This window comes from Conger conger, chromosome 10 (genome assembly GCF_963514075.1).
Source record: "Conger conger chromosome 10, fConCon1.1, whole genome shotgun sequence".
Classification (NCBI taxonomy): Eukaryota; Metazoa; Chordata; class Actinopteri; order Anguilliformes; family Congridae; genus Conger; species Conger conger.
The window spans coordinates 36,598,501-36,616,193 of record NC_083769.1 but is presented as its reverse complement, the minus strand read 5'-3'; the positions used below and the strand labels follow the sequence as shown (position 1 = coordinate 36,616,193).

The 17,693-nt window shown below is 43.8% G+C and overlaps 1 protein-coding gene across 5 annotated transcripts; it reads left to right on the top strand.

Annotated features, from left to right (window-relative positions):
* LOC133139080 (transcription factor SOX-13-like) lies at positions 1 to 16,297 on the top strand. 5 transcript variants are annotated; one of them, XM_061258365.1, is made up of 13 exons: positions 1 to 255; positions 9,072 to 9,271; positions 9,678 to 9,732; positions 10,216 to 10,388; positions 11,146 to 11,214; positions 11,639 to 11,762; positions 12,555 to 12,616; positions 13,013 to 13,121; positions 13,272 to 13,378; positions 13,735 to 13,816; positions 14,002 to 14,172; positions 14,755 to 14,971; positions 15,419 to 16,297. In XM_061258365.1, exons 2-13 carry the CDS (start codon positions 9,107 to 9,109, stop codon positions 15,642 to 15,644), a joined length of 1,560 nt encoding a protein of 519 aa, XP_061114349.1. In that variant the 5' UTR covers positions 1 to 255; positions 9,072 to 9,106; the 3' UTR covers positions 15,645 to 16,297. The 5 variants fall into 5 exon arrangements, with proteins under 5 accessions (XP_061114349.1, XP_061114346.1, XP_061114348.1 ...); XM_061258362.1 differs by having other exon boundaries at positions 13,735 to 13,879; XM_061258364.1 differs by having other exon boundaries at positions 13,732 to 13,816; positions 14,005 to 14,172.
* Positions 16,298 to 17,693: the final 1,396 nt, after the last annotated feature.

Below are 17,693 nucleotides of genomic sequence, written 5' to 3'. Positions count from 1 at the left end.
AAACTCTGCCAGATTGTTAGAAACAAAAAACTAGAAAGTCAAGACGGTGCAGCCTTTGATGGATGGGAAGAAACGTGCTGAGGGATCATACATTGTGTGGCGGACTGCAGTTATTAGCAACCATTTCATTTTCCGCTACTGCCACGGTGAACTAAATTAACAGGCAAAACAACGTTATTTCTAGCCTTTAAGAAAAAAAGCAGCTTGTTTATTCGGAAGGAAAAATACCCGCGAAGAACGGATTTCCCTAGAGTGGTAAGTTTCTTTCAGCGTCGGCGTGGCAGCAAATCCAAGTGACCACCGAGGTGTCTCCTCAAACGCTTCGGGTTTTTAATCGATGTTATCATCGTCGGTGGCGCAGCACAATTGCATGTGCGTAGATATTGTTAGTATTGCCTATTTAGGCGAGAAATGTGAATGTAACGTTGCTAGCGTAATTATGTAGGCTATTGTGCAGCATTAGGCTACATATGAAATTCTGAAATAACTACATGGAACTTAAAATTCCATGTAGTTCTGCCAGGTATACATTGACAGCACGCTACATTTGTGCTAGCTATGTAGTTGTAAGATGACGGGGGTAGCTTTTAAACGTAGACTATATTCGAACCGTTTCGATGGGGTCAGTCCGTGGCAAGGCTTGTGTCAGGCGGCGAACAGGAACTGTTGAATATGCAATACGCAGTACTGGAAATTCCTTTCAAATGAAGAAGTTTACGAGTTAACTGTCCCTGTGCCAAAGCGCTTTGTACGTGGTTGGTATACAGTACGCTGTCATCATTTTCAACGCTGTGTCACTTACAGCTTTGTTTTTTAAATTTATTTTAATTAATTTGTTTGTTTTTTTATTTATATGTATTTTACCAATGCCCCAGCAACTCAGACACCGACTATTCGTGCTAGTTGCTTTGGAAGTGCTTTGGAACTCTTTTATAACTGACAATGCTGCTAATTTACACTTAACGTAGTATGGCCCACCCGGGTAGAGTAGCTGCCTCTGTAATTGACACTAAGTTCCTTCAAAGTCCCTTTCCATATAGTGTTTTAATTGTGCCAGATCTCTAGTGCATGTGTCCTCAGTGTCATCCCGAAAGGGACAGTGTGGCTGCAGGCTTTTGTTTCAACCAAGCAGTCGCACCTGATTCTACTAATCTAGGTCCTTAGCAAAGGCGGTTGTATGGTGTGTACTGTATCTGCTTGGTTGGAACACAAACCTGCACTCACACTGGCTGGATAAGTTTGACCCATGCTGTAGCCTAGTGTATTATCTGTATTTAAGGATGTCCTTTGTGTAGTATTTTAATACTTAATGACATAGACATACAATACTGGTGTTCCTCCTTCCAGTAGCTGAGCTTGTGTTTGTTTGGCACATTAAAAGGGAAGTTGGAGAAAGTAGTGACAGTTGTTGACTTTATGTCTACAGGCTGTGCAGAAACCAGATAAAAAAATAAAATAAAAAAAACAGTGGGTTGGATCTGCTCTGACTGTCAAGATTTTGTTTTTGGTTGTTGACGATACTGCTTATTAGTCTGCTGTACTGCAACATTCCAAAACACTTCTTTCTTGTATTGTGGTAATTATGTACTTAGAAGTGCAATGTCATGAATTTAGATGTACTCTACATAGTACATGTAGGTTACAAAATAAAAGTCAGAGAAATAGTGGAAATAAAGTTGTCTGTGCTGAGGAGGTGAGTTGTGCTTTGTCACTTGGGAATGAGGCTGTTAGCAGCCGAGAGCACTGCCTTACCCATCATGAAAGTTTAAAACAGTCCTGGCTGCATTTTCCTGTATGTATCAAACTAAATTATATTTATTTACTTTGTAATGAACAAATCCTAACAGGTTTTTGGCAGGGGTATGCCTCTGCTTTTGCCTGCAGGGGAGTTTTACTGGTCCGTGGAGACTAACCGGCTGGATAGTCTCTTACTCCCTGGGCCTTTGGGTGTTCTGCCCTGCAGGCCTGTTCGAGCCTGCTGCCCTGTCATAGTCCAGAGGCCATGTGTGGAGCATCATGGTTAGGCAGCTGAGCTTGTCATACTACAGGTTTCATTCCCAGGTGTGGCGCTGGCGTTGTACATCAACCGAATAGCTCCAGTAAATACCCAGCTGTATAAAGTTTCTTGGATTGTTTGTAAAAGGAACATAATCTGTGTAAGTTGCTGTGGTTACAGTACCTCAAAATTAGTTTGAGGGACAGATATGAATCAGGATATGCTAATCAAAACATTATTAATCTGTTGATACACAAGTTTGTCAGGGCCAGTTTTGTAGTAGAAAATATTAGCTTCATGCTTATTTTAAGTTACTGTTTGCTTCACAAGTTACATTTTCTTAACACATTGGCAAATATTGAAATGAGTCCAACTGTTATATAGTAATAGTAGTAATATAGTAACTACATTTTAAGATTAAAATACTTGTTGAGATTGACATTTCCTTAGTTTGTTTTTGCAGTATATTGCTTAATCCGGCCTCCAAGAAAAGCATTTTTGATCAGGCAAGTGTGTCAGCTAGTAAGTAAATGAGTGATGTAGGGCCTGATTTATTAAGACCTTTAGCAAAACAAATAACATGACCAGTCATTTTGTGCTTTTAGCTTTGCATGTGATAAAAGGTTTTGCATATGATAAAGGTCTTAGTGAGTGAGTGAGAGAGATAATGTGTTAGTTGGGCAGTGACTGATTACCAGTGAATAATGAGTGAGTTTGTGTGTCTCCCTGTGAGCGAGCAAGCAATGGTCTTGTTATTGACTGAACCAGCAAGGGTGTCATGTGACCACATTCATACATGTGCGCACAAACGCATACATACACCCTCACATACTCTGGAGCACCAGTTGTTTGGAAGTACCTGTTGCATTCTCCTGGTTTCACAAAAGAGCTGTCCTGGTCTCCATGGCAACAGCCAGCTAGCTGCGTGCATGTGAGGCCCCTTATTTGCTCTGCAGAGCTTTGAGAAGTAATGAGGCCGAGCACTGTGGCTGTGTGTCTGCCAGCCACACACGGCACTCACACATACATACTCACACATTATACACACACGTTCACACATAAACACTCACACACCCACACGGCACTCACACACACACACACATACACATACACATACTTTCACACATTATGCATGCATACACTCAATACTCACGCATATTACATACACACATATACACACTTGGTATACTCACTCATGCATACATACCGTAAATCCTCAAATTGTGGCCGGGGTCTTTTATTTACTTAGGCTGCACAAAGCACAGGCCTTTATTTGGGGCAGGCTTATATTCGAGGCAGGCCTTTATTTCTTATTAGGCTGTAGATTAGGCTGTTGTAGAATTTTATTCTTAGAAATAAAGTAAAAGGCTACACTTAAAGTGGGCCAACACTGTTCAACACTTCCTGTAACCGTTCAGAAATCAATTAGTGTAGGCTAATCAGGAACACCGTTTGGTAAGTCATAGTGTCAGTCTTAACAGACTTAGTTTATTGCAAATATTCTCAAACACAATAAATCACATGCAAGTCCAGAATCCATAACACAACAACTTGCCAGACACGCCTTCATGAACAATAACAAATTAGCGTAGATAACAGCAAGTTAAGGATCTTTTTTTCCTAAAGTGCGTTTTATTATGAGACATGCGTTTAGTTTGGAGCAGCATCAAAAGATTTTTGCTTTGGTTTGGGATTTAATTTACTTTTGGACTGTTTGATTCTATTGCTAAATGTTGGGACTGATGGGCACTGAAATCTGGGGGGGTATTTGATGGTTCACTGTTAAGTTTTATGTAGTTGAAAGAGAGTCGGGATTTCCACCCGTCTGTTTATTCCGAGTCAAGGCAGCCGCATTCATTCATTCATTGAACGTGTGCTGTGCTGTAAATACATGGAAACCTTATTGCGTAGCCAAGTAGACTAAATTGAGTTCATTTTTAATTTTGCCTGATTTACTTTTTATTAAATTCATAGGCTGGAATGCCTCGCGGCAACAATTTTGTTTAAATGTATACTGCTTCAGCCTTTGGCAAGCTACTCAGAAGGGGGCGGCAAGCGACTGGTAGCTTGAGAGCAACGTGTTGGAGACCCATGGTGTAGGACAACAACTTTTCATTGGCAACAGTATTAAACCAACCAACAATATAAAATATTAAGAAGAGCTCTTTTATTTCGAAACAATGTCTCCAATGCTCATGGACTGATAGCCCTACTGGAAGGCAATATTACTCCGGCTTGTATTTGGGGGCCGGCCTTTATTTGTCCGAATCGACCATGCCCCTGGTTATTATCCGAGGCCCTGCTTCAAATAGAATCCCAGACACAATTTGAGGATTTACGGTACTCGCATGTACACATAAATACATACACTCATGGTACACTCACACACTCATACAGACTTTCACACATGAACACACAGTACACACACACAGATATTTGACGCACACACTTTCACATTATACACACATTCACACATACACAGCACACTCGCATATAACGCACACACGCACACATAATCAGCCATACACAGTACACTCATAAATACAATGCAACACTCACATACACACTACACTCAGACACACATTACACACACACAATCCTCCAAACACAGCACACTAGGTGGTGTTGTGCTACTGGAGATGGTGGACACCTGGGCCTGTTTTCTAATCTCTGCTTGTGAAAGGTATGACGTGGCCTTTACTGAAGGCCCCAATCTTGTCATCACCTTGTTTATGATCTTTGATCAGAGTTTATTAATAAAAGAGAGAGAGATGACAGAAATCGTAAACACAATGAAACAATGGGTGAAATGTTTAGTAACGTGCTGCTGCCCATGTTTCCATTGAAGAGAGCACTCTATCACGACGTGTGTAATGTGTTCAATAACAGCTTTTGGCATGTCATTACTCAATTGTTTATATTTCTCTCAAAACAGATCTATTTGGTTTTTGGTATTTTTGGTTTTTAGGAGGAATAATGCTCTTATCACTCTCCCCTAGCCCATTTACTTTATTTCGTTTGGGTTTTGTACTTGAGTACATTTGTACTTTTGTACTTGGGTTTTGTACTTCCTGAGTGTCATATCCAGCGGCAATGGGGTATGAGTTGGGGAAGGTGCGGGGTTGTCCCTGGAGAGAGCAGGAAGTGAAAGAACAGGTTCTGCTTTTATCTTCTTAACTAAAGTTAACCCAGCACTGTCTTGCTTATCGCTGTCCTGTAATGTCTAACTGTCTGTTTTTTTTTGCATGAGCCCATAAAGGCGTTAATTAGCCTTTACCTTTGTGTCTTTTCTACTCAGCGCTGATGTTAAAGGGACGGTTCACCCAAACCGAAACTTACTGCTGTCAATAATTCTGCTTTCGCTAATTTCGTTTTCCAGATAACCCTGATGCAATGGGTCTCAACGCTGCCACTGTTGGTGTCCATCCATCCATCCATTATCTTAACCCGCTTATCCTGAATAGGGTCGCTGGGGGGCTGGGGCCTATCCCAGCATACATTGGGCGAAAGGCAGGAATACACCCTGGACAGGTCGCCAAGTCCATCGCAGGGCACACACACCATTCACTCACACACTCATACCTACGGGCTATTTAGACTCTCCAATCAGCCTGACCTGCATGTCTTTGGACTGTCGGAGGAAACCGGAGTACCCGGAGGAAACCCACGCAAACACGGGGAGAACATGCAAACTCCGCACAGAGAGGCCCCGGCCATTGGGGATTTTAACCCAGGACCTCCTTGCTGTGAGGCGGCAGTGCTACCCACTGCACCATCCGTGCTGCCCACTGTTGGTGTACTTTCACAAAATTTTAAAGCAACATCTCATTCCAAATATAACAACATGGTTATATTTGGCGCATTTGAGGTCCGTTATATGAGGAGGAGCTGCAGCAGCTATACATAATCTCAGATTAATTATCTGGAAGGATACTGTAGCACTCTGGGTAAGTGCAAAAATGACCATTTTATTTTTGGGTGAACTGACCCTGGCAGGCAGGCATACAGACAGACAGTTAGACAGACAGCACTTTGTGTCCCTGTCTGGATATTCCCTTCTCTCCCTCTCCTCTCTCCATCCTTCTCTCTCTCACTCCTCTCACCCTTTCCTCTAATCTCTCCCTTTGCATTCTCCATCCTTCTCTCCCTCTCCTCTCTTCACTCGCTCACTCTCATTCTCGCATCTCTCCATCCTTCTATCCCTCTTCTTCCCTCCCCCCCATGCCTCATGCAAACGAGGCTAATGTATTTACTGCTCTCTGTGCTCTCTCTACTCTCTGTGCTCTCTGCTCTCTGTACTCTCTGTGCTCTCTGTGCTCTCTCTACTCTCTGTGCTCTCTGCTCTCTGTGCTCTCTCTGCTCTGTGTGCTCTCTGTGCTCTCTGTGCTCTCTGTGCTCTCTGTGCTCTCTGTGCTCTCTGTGCTCTCTGTGCTCTCTCTACTCTCTCTGCTCTCTCTGCTCTGTGTGCTCTCTGTGCTCTCTGTGCTCTCTCTACTCTCTCTACTCTCTGCTCTCTGTGCTCTGTGCTCTCTGTGCTCTGTGTGCTCTGTGTGCTCTCTGCTCTCTGTGCTCTCTCTACTCTCTCTACTCTCTCTACTCTCTGTGCTCTCTGTGCGCTCTGCTCTGTGTGCTCTCTGTGCTCTCTGTGCTCTCTGTGCTCTGTGTGCTCTGTGTGCTCTGTGTGCTCTCTGTGCTCTCTGTGCTCTCTGTGCTCTCTGTGCTCTCTGTGCTCTCTGCTCTGTGTGCTCTGTGTGCTCTCTGTGCTGTGTGTGCTCTGTGTGCTCTCTCTGCTCTCTGTGCTCTCTGCTCTCTCTACTCTCTCTGCTCTCTGTAACAGATTGAGAGTAGGGAGGATGTGAGAGAGGCAGGGTTCCTGCCAGCAGTATGTAGCTTACTCCTGGGAAGTGCCCAAGAGGACCCCCTTATCTCCTGTCTGCACACATACTGACCAAACACCGGGGGTCAAAGGTCAGCAGAGTCCAGGTGCAGTACACTCTGATGACTGGAGGCTTTGTCAGTTTGTTTTTAGATTATTTTTCCTGAGGGGGAACTGACAAAACAACAAAAGCTGAGGAAACGGATCACGTTTCTTTGGCAGGGAATGCAAACACAGGCAGATATGCACAGTGTCATGTACAGTGTATGCCTGTGTATACATGCTGCTTTTGCCACCATTGTCACTGATGGAAGTGCTCCGTATATTTGGGTGGCATGGTGGTGCAGTGAGGAGCACTGTCTCCCCACAGCAAGAAGGTCCCTGGTTTGAATCCCAGCTGGAGCCTTTCTGTGTGGAGTTTGCATGTTCTCCTGCAGGGGTTTCTTCCAGGTACCCCCGTTTTCATCCTACAATCAAAAGGCATGCAGGTTAGGCTACTGTGGGGGTGCGGGGGAATTAACAGGGCATTGCTGTAAAGGAGCATGTGTGCTTGGTCACCCTACCCTGTATAAATAAAGGTTAATTATTCAATAATAACAATTCACCAATCAAAGGGGAAACAGAATTCTGTAGTACAATGCTGGCCGTTACACAAATGTAGAACTGATCTCTCATCGGTACTGTGTGCTCCAGAGCAGGTTCTGCATTAGCACAGATGTTTATCGTCTCTTCAGCGGCATCTCGCAGTAGCAATTGCGAGTTGGTCGTGCACCAACACGCACTCTTCCACACCTCTTGCTCGTATAATAGACCTCAGTCAGTGGTGGTTTATTAACAATGGGCTGGAGCAGCTTCCTGTTAGAAAGCACTTGTTGGCACACGACATGCAAGCCCAGGTCACTGTATTGTTTGCAATCTGGCAGGTTTGGCGACACTGCAAGTACTAGCCTGCCTCAAACTTAGCATATTCCAATGAAAAGGGTTGTCATAATTCACACATTGCAATGTTGAATGAGTAATTTTTTATATCACAATGAAACCTGCATGCTATTGTGCTTTGGAAGGATGTTTGAAGCAGCTAATCTCGTTGAAATGACCGGAAATGCCTTTATGGGTCAATACATTAAACTTCACTCGCCAGAAGGTGGCACCAAATGAGTTCTCAGGCCTGACCCATGAGTAGAACCAATTATTAGGAGAAGGGATCTCAATGGATCCCGTCTTCACATCAGTCAGTGTCTACCCTTCTAACCTGTGCTTTCACTGTAGAGATCATTTTTGTTCATCTGTTTCCTTCTCCCAGATTTAAAAATCTTGGTTGGAATATTATTTTTACAGCTGTGGTCCTGTCAGACTGGTGTAATGGGGTGTTTGTGTACCTGGTAGTTTAGAGTTTCCCCACAGTAGCAGCTGTCTTCCATTAGCAACTAGCCATTTCCTGCTCTCTGGTACTTCTGTTCATTTTGGATCAGTTATGACCTTGACAATGATGTTATTCTTTTTTTGTTATTTCTTTTTGTTTTTATTTATTTAAATTAGCCACCCAATATGGGGCTGTGCTTCTCCAGTTCCAACCCTAATTTAGAATGCCCCAACTGCAACCACAGCTGTGTACATGCACAAGCCCAAATGAGAATTCGGGAGAGACTACAACTTTTCCCAGGGCAGACTACAATTAAGCTTGTGAGGATTACCTATTTATATGTGGTTTTGGCATGCAGTCCACAGGCGTGCGGTCGACCAGCAAGGGTTACTAGAGAGCGATGAACTGACGTTGTGCAGCATTTCATGGGCTTGTCATTTACATGAAACACTGCTGGGTTTTCTGTACATGTTACCTAAGTACACTTATACCAAAGCACTTTCACTGTCTCATGCCTTAATATAGTATCAAAAAGTTCTGCATTGTTTGCAATCTAACTGTCCATCACGTAGTGTAGTTCACATCCTGTTCCTGGATGTTGGTTAGTGAGATGGGTATCTTAAAAATCTGTTGCATTTTATTTCCTTTTGAGCTGTAGGATGGTGTCAGCTTTCAGGGCCCTGTGGTGCCCCAGCGTGTCAGTTAAAGTATCTAATCAGACCATCTACAGTAGGGAGAGGCCCTTATTACAGGAACAAGCTCAGTCACATTTTTAACTTAACATATTTGAATATGTGTCCCTTTCCCTCTCTTCCTCTTTCTCCCTCTCTCCGCAGAGCTCTGCGCACTTTGTCTCCACGGTAACAGCGAGATGACTGATGTGGTGGTGAAGCTGGAGAGGAGGGAGGGAGAAGATGGAGGCGGGGCCATAGGGGCGGGGCTCCAGACAGCCTCGCCATGCGATTGGTTCATACAGCCGCCCAGTGAGCAGTTGGAGACTCCTTCGGGGACGATGCTAGGCACATGCACACCATCGGTAAGGTGCCCACGTTAATGGTACTCCACCCCAGCTCTGCGTGTCTGTCTGGACTGCTGCTGTTGGGTTAGCGAATCAGGCAAGGGCAGCAGTGTGACATCACAGTGTGGGGAGAAGCTTCATCAAGGGGTGATTGCAGGCTCAATTCCCATACAAGGAAATCATTTATGTCCACACATGCACAATTGTTGTGACTTAGTCTTGATAAAAAAGCAACAGTCACAAAATAAATATTTTAGCTTGGCGTTCAGTGATTTTTGTATTATTTTCTCTGTTGCAATTGAGAGTCAAATACCAATATTCCAGGTAGCGCACTACATTTGTGCCAAAGTATTAACTGAACTAATTTCCACTGTCATAAGCTGTACAAGGGATTGATCATAATAATGATTGTTTTTGCCAACAGGACGATTCTGCAAGCCAGGAGTTCCACAGGAGCCTGCAGTCCAACATCAATGAGAGTCAGTTCCTGGATTTACACACACACACACATACACACACACACACACGCACACACACACACACACACACACACACATACATGTGCACACACACTTGCGTGCAAACACACGCAAAGAAAGGAAGGGGCCAGGCTCCACTCCCTATGTTTAGTAGAATTATGTGAAGATTGTGGTTGCTGAACCACAGAGATAGTGGGAATCACCTTCAGTATAATTTTGATTATGTGTCTCCTCGTTACTGTTGCAGAAACAGCAATTACTCTACCCGGGGTTCTCACAAAGTGTAAAAACAGAACAGTAATAGACAAAAATACAATTAATTAAAGTGAGACTGACACTACTATAAAAACCCAAAAAAAGCCTCTAACCAAAAATAACCCTTCTGAGAAGATAATTGGGTCTGCATGACATCACCAAATGTCGTCTTTGGGAGTGTGGCATCGCGGCTGACCCCAGGTGACCCCTCACCTCCTGCACATGTAGAAGCGGCAGACAGTCTGGTGGAGAAGGAGCTGCAGGTGGTGCTGATGATCCACCAGCTCTCTGGCCTGCGGGAGGCGCTGTTGGGCGCTCACTCCGAGCACAAGAACATGGCCGCCCTCCTCATGGTGAAGCAGCAGCAGCAGATGGAGCTGGCGCAGCAGCAACAGGAACAGGTGAGTCCCGTCTGTGCAGCCAAGTGCACTGCAAAAACCATCAAATACGTCCATCTCAACAAGTATTTTACTCTTATATTTAGATTTAAGTCTTATTTCTATTAGGGGTGACATTGGCTATGTAGGTAAGAGCAGTCGTCTGGCAGTCGGAGGGTTGCTGGTACGATCCCAGTTTGGGTGTCGAAGTCCCTGAGCAAGACACGTAACCCCCAATTGCTCTTGATGAGCTGGTTGGTGCCTTGCATGGCAGCCAATCGCCATTAGTGTGTGTGTGTGTGTGTGTGTGTGTGTGTATGTGTGTGTGTGTGTGTGTGTGTGTGTGTGTGTGTGTGTGTGTGTGTGTGTGTGTGTGTGTGTGCGCGCGCGCGCGCGTGTGCGCGTGTGCGCGCGTGTGCGCATGTGAATATGAATGAGTGAATGAGAAGCATCAATTTTACGGCACTTTGGATGAAGGCGCTATATAAATGCCAACCATTTTTACCATTTATTACTTGATTGCTAAATAAAACAAACAAAAAAAGCTACAGCAGAGCACAATCACATATATACAGTGTAAAGCATGTTAGTCACATTTATCCAGTGTATAGCAGTTCAACCCAGTTTAGAGCAGCAGTACCAGTCCAGTGTAAAACTGTTACATCCAGTTCTGTACAAAACGGGTGAGTTATATCCATCCAGTTTTGTTATGGGAGAGTTGACAGTCCAGCAATGGAAATCTGTGAGTTAATCCATGAATGCGTATTTGTCTGGGATACAGATCACTAGGCAACAGCAACAGCTGATCCAACAGCAACAGAAAATCAACCTCTTGCAACACCACATCCAGGTGAGGCTTAAACACCAAATTCAACATGGAATAGGTCAGAGAACAACACTTCTCAATTTCGCAAAAATAGAGGCTGGTATGTACTGTATCTAGCTGGTAAACTACCTATACTGCAAGCGGCTGACTTGCATCTGTGTTGGGCATGTTTTAAAATAATATTTGTATTATTGTAGACTTTTCCCTGCATTAATATATGAAATTGTATTATATCCTGTTCTTTTTCCTCTTCCTCTTCAGAATGAACATAGTATTTGTTGACCTGAATTGTTTCAGCCAGTGAGATTAGATTACACATCATTGTCCACTTCTGTGGAAGTGTGTATTTTATGGATAAACAGCAGGAGTGTACGGTCAATACTGGAAACACTGTTGCTGACGCACGGGTACCTGTCACTGACCCTCCTTCCCCGACGGATTGTCACAGCAGGTGAACATGCCCTACGTGATGATTCCAGCCTTCCACCACAACACACAACCCCCATCTGCCACCTCAGAATCTCAGAGAGGTCTACCTCTCCAGCCAATCACCTGCCAGCAACGTGAGCATGGTAAGATCACCCCGGAATCCCTGTTATTCAGAGTTTCTGTTGTTCAGTGAAAATTGTTTGAGGCATTCTTCATGTTCTTTCTCATTGAGCAGCCCGATTGTTCCATAAATTTCAGACAATTCAGACCTGTTGTTGCTCATAGAAGATTGTGGTTTATTGAATACAATAATTATGTCTTCTACCAGCAACCGCAAAACAATGCTGCTTCATTGTGGCTTTGTCTACCACACAACTGCTACAAGTGGGCAGCTTTGATAACCATTGTTTTTAACTTCCTTCTTCAAATCTAGACTGGCAGCTGGGGCTGACCCTATGTGCCATGCACTCGGTGTGAACTCTCCTATGGAAAGTGCTTAAAGGCCCACATACATCAGCGTTCTCTTCCTGGTTTTAGTATCTCAAATGCCTCATATAAAGTTTGTAAAGTGCAGTGAACATATGTTTTTTTTTTTTATTCCCTAACCCTGCCCCCAGAGCCAAATTCCCCCTCCCCCTCCCCCCGTTAGCTCTCTGTGTTAACATTTAGAAACATCCGATAATTATGCAAAAGCATACGTTATGTCACGTGGGAAACAAAATTCCAATTGTTTCCCTTGGATCCAGAATGGAACACAAATGAAAGCTTCAGGGTGATATGAAAAAACTCAATAACTCAAAATATTCATGTGGGCCTTAAAAGCAAAGCTCTGCTTGAAATAAATTGAGCCTTATTTACAGTCAATAATCCATACATATTAAAAAATACATAGCTAAAGTGAGTAACTGTATTTTGCCCATGTGTTGCTTTTACAGTGGAATATCCCAGGGTCCTCTCCACAGCTCAGGTCACCCCCGTGAAGTCAGTCCACTCACAGGTAGTGTTTTGATATGCATACACATTCCATAGCTATAAAACTACAATAATTTTAATTAACACTGAATTACTGTTTGAACGTGATTTCCGGATGTTTTCCACACAATTGTAACCTTCTCATTTTAATGAGATATGGCATCTGTTTGATATGGCATGCCTTCAGTGAGAGCTAAACAAGCATTTCAAGTTTTTGGTTATTACTTTTGTTTTACTCTGAACTATGACAATTATGAAGAACCTTTAAAAGCTCTGCACTAAAACAGAAACGGTAAGATTTAGTAATGTTGTTCTAACCTTTATATTGATGCTTATTGATGTGGATTTGTTTATACAAGAGTATAGATAGGATCTTATTGGATAAGAGTTGGATTATGTAGAGCTGATTGGTGTCTTGCAGGGGGGAGGCCAGCCACTGAACCTTACCTCCAAGCTCTCAGGGCAGGAACAAAGGAAAATGCGTCACCCCCAAACCCTGGAAAGCCAACCACAGCCTGGACTGCACCTGGGTCAGTATCCACACACACACACACACACACACACACACACACACACACACACACACACACACACACACACACACACACACACTGCACCCCTCAGGTCTCTCTCTCACAGTCCAGTTAGACTGACCCATGGTTTCTGACCCTGCCCTTCAGGTGTCCAGTCAGAGGGCGGTACAGTGTCCCAGCACTTTCATGATGGCCAGAGGCTACTGAGGACCCACAGGGTGGGGGCGCGAGACAGGGACCCCCCAGCACCAGTGGTGAGTTTGAGTTTTGAACCCCTCCCTCCCCCTACAAGATCTTAATTTACATAGCACGCTATTCAATTCTGTATCCTGAGACAGCAGTGAGCACAGATTATTTTTGATGCAATCTTTTTCATGTTCATTTTTCTTTTTTTCCAATTGCATGCGTGCTCTGTGCTGTGTCTGTACTGTGTGTATTCACTGTGTTGTGTCTGTACTGTTTGTGTGCTCTGTTGTGTCTGTACAGTGTGTGTTCACTGTGTTGCCTGTACTGTGTGTGTTCACTGTGCTGTGTCTGTACTGTGTGTGTGCTCTGTGCTGTGTCTGTACTGTGTGTGTTCACTGTGTTATGTCTGTACTGTGTTCAGCAGGTGTCTGTGCGAGAGGAACTGATCCACAGAAAGAGGAAAACAGAGGCAGCCAGTGAAGATCATCAGAGCAGTGACTCAGAAGGTACAGCCTGGTTTGAGCCACGGCCTGCTCAACACTCCCTAACAACCCTGTGTTCTACAGACAGTGAGCTTATACTCCGCCCCCCGCCCCCCGCCCCCCGCCCCCCGCCCCCCGCCCCGGTGTGTCCTCAGGAGCAGGCCGCACCCCGTGGCTCTGACACGGATATCTTTCTCTCCTCCGTCCAGCAGGGGCAGCGATGAGTGCGAGTCAGGGGCCGCTCTCTGAAAGCCCCGCCCCCTCCTCTGAGCACATCAAGAGGCCGATGAACGCGTTCATGGTGTGGGCGAAAGTGGAGCGTCGCCGAATCCTGCAGACTTTCCCCAACATGCACAACTCCAGCATCAGCAAAATCCTGGGTGTGCAGCTGCCTGTGGTTTTTCCACATACGCCATCTTTATCTTTATACCCTCATCTTCACCACCCAGTCTTTTAAACCATTAAGCAGTTATTCCACCGTTTACACCTGACATGGATATAAAAAATATTATTTCTCCACCATTTCTTATGCAAATAATCAATAAATCTTTTGTAGAACGCCATTTACAATCTACAAGCAAATATTTAATAAATTTAATGTATACACTACAACATGCGCATATCAGTCCAGCTTCATCTGCAGGATCTCACTGCAGTGTACAAGAATATGAATCGGCTAAATGGCAGGTATCCCATCATCCTGTGAGTGGGTGGAAAATAGCAGTTTACAAAGATTGAAGGGGCAGAGTGGCATTCAAGATAGTAAATGTAATTTGCCTCCCCCATTCCCTTCATTATAGGTCTTGTTTTGTTTTATTTTTTACATTTGTTTTGGCATTTTTCCAGCCCCTAAACAATAACTGTTAACACAGGTGATTCAAAGGTGACATAGTAGATAAATTATTTGTTCATTAAAAACAGCCCCCTTGACTGTCTCACTGGATCTCTGCTGCCCCCTACAGGCAGTCATTGGAAGTCCATGTCTAACCAGCAGAAGCAGCCGTACTATGAGGAACAGGCCAGGCTGAGCCGCCAGCATCAGGAGCGTTACCCTGACTACAAGTACAAGCCCCGCCCCAAGCGCACCTGCGCACAGGAGGGGCGTCGGCCTCGTGCGAGCGAGTACCAGGCCTCCGTAACGAGCCTTCACCAGGAGCAGCACCGCGCTCCGTCCCCCAGGTCAGTCTGCAGTATCGGGTCATTTACAGATGGAAAGAGATCTTACACTGGACAACAGGGGGCCTTTGAATGTACTACAGGGGGTCCTTGGCCAGACATGATATGCAATGACTATATGAGAATTTTTCCAAGATATAATGTATAACAATATATAACTATATAACCCTTTTTACTTACGAGAGAGGTTCCCTGGATACCTTGAGTCTGGAGTCTGGGTGGGGGTCTCTGAATCAGAAAATTCTGAAAACCCCTGGCTTAAGTGATTTGAAGTCGGCCTCTTTAATATTTAACTTTTAAACCATTTATTACCACAGCACTATAGCTAGCTAGCTATGCCTGACTCGCACTGTAGTTGGCAAATGTATTCTATAACTCATGGAAACTACAGGAATCACAGGTGCCGTTTGTGGGAGGAGAGAGACTGACACTGACATCTGCTCTTCTCAGCCAATCAGATCACTACTCCTCCACCTCCAGTGACAACCGACACCCGTCCAAGGGGTCGTTCCCTTGGCAACATGCCCTCACTGACCACTTCCTGACCCATGGACCAGAGCCCTTAAATTCTGGACTGGTCCGCAGGCACGCTGAAGATGCCAACAGGCAACAGCACAGCAAAGAGGAGAAGGACAAAGGCAACAGTGAAGCAGAGTCCATGGGCCATACTGACTGAGCTAGGTCAAAGGTGAAGGGTCAGAGAGGTCAAAGGGTCAGAGCAAGACTGTTGTTCCTGGTCTCTGCAGCATTGGATGAACACTGGAGTCCTGTGTGCCGTTTGTGTTTTTTAAATTAGTTTTGTTTTAACTTTTTATAGGGTGTTGGATTGTGCTATATAAGTATCTGTAAAGCAAGACTTCTGTCGGTGGAAACTTAACGCATGCTTTCTGTGGGATGGTGTGAATTTTTTTTTTTTTGTACTGTGTCCAACATGATAAAATGTTTTTTGTTTAATTTTTTTTTTGTTTGTTTTTGTTTTTTGCAGTGTGGCCTCAGTAAACAAGTTACATTTGGATTTGTTAGTAGGTGGAGCGGAGCTCGGATTTGAGAAGTTTCAGTGTTTAAAACTTATAATGCCTCCGGTTCACTGAGAGTGTGATGTTGAGTCCCCTGCACAGTGCAGCTGGTAAGTCATTTGAAAGGCTGCACACATTGTTAAAAATAGTGCCTCGGTAGTGTTTTCAGGTGTCATTCCAACTCTCTGCATACAGTCCTGGACAATAAGGAACAATTATCCTTCCTGTTTGTAGACTGTTTATTTACCTTAAAGCACGTTATGCCAGAAATAGCTTTGCAATGGCACGAAGAATAAAATTAATGTTCATATTGTGCTTATTGTATTGTCTTGCAAACAATGACATAAGAAGAGGTTAACTAATAGGCTCATAATTAGGTAATTGAACTGTGTAGGTTTGCCTTGTTATCATTCTGTCATTGTTATATGTTTTTGTTGTGAGGGGGGGGGGGGGGCATTTAAGGGGTTGGAATTTCCTTGATGGCAGACCTCGATGGGTTTCTGCTTCAGCCAATGAATGAGGAGAGAGGAGGTGAAAAATAAGCGATTGGAAAGAGCCCTCAGACATGACATATCCTGTATGGTCTTGTGTGGGTCATTCACCTGTTACAGGAGACGCGATGCAGATACAGAGCGAATGGTGTAAGTGTGCCACCAGGGGGCGACAGTGTGAGCACTAGTGCTGCACCAGTAACAGGCCCTGCCACTGCGTCTTTTGACCAGCAGAGGGTTCAGTTTCATTGCAAAAAAATGTCCCTGAATTTTAAAGTAAGTATGGAAAATAGCAAACATACGAAACTGTAAACAGCTGAAATGTAAATAAACTATTATTCACGGTGAAACACTTAATATTTAATATTTCTATAATATACAGGCTGTTCCCGTACACTTAACATATTGTTATGTACAACCCAGTTTTTTTTATTTTACCATAAAATGTATCTTTATTTTTTAACAGTGTAAAATTGTATAACAGATGCTGCCTTCTAAAGCAATGAACAGTTTTGGAAAGAATCAGTGTTACTCTCAGGAATACAAAAATCCACAGGGGTTTTTCATAAGCACTAAGTGTAATATTTATACAATAAATCATTTCAAACAAAAGGTACACTTAAAGCGATAACCTCTTACACAGCTATATATTACCCAGAAGGAAATCCCAGGAAAGAAAGGGAATATTTAAGGATACTTAATGGTGGGCCATGGTGCAGTCTTAAGTCTGTCAGACGATATATTATTAATCTGAGCCCATGCCCAGACCTGTGATGCGCCGTTATGAATATTACAGAATAAAGAGAAGTGTGTGTGTCAAATGGGTGGACCGCTTAATGTGGCATTTTTTCATTAATTAGCTGTGCTTCAGACCTGATGTCATACATTTCGACAGGAACCAACTAGTTGCACGGGTGTGTTTTATACCGTTACTATGGAAACAGGCTGGGATCATTTATTTCATGCCTGCTTACCTTAATATAAAAAAAGGAAACATTCTGCAATTGCTGCATGATTCTTAGTTGAAACTGATTGAGTACTTTTGACAAATGCCTTAATAGCTGTTGAAATATTTGGAAGGAACACATAGCCCAATAAATGCCTCTGCAAGAGACCAAAAATTAGATTAACAGATTAACCAGTGTATCTATGTACATCTAAATCGGTTTACCTTCTGCCCCTGATTAAAGTGTCTTTCACACCAATGCGTCCCTGCAG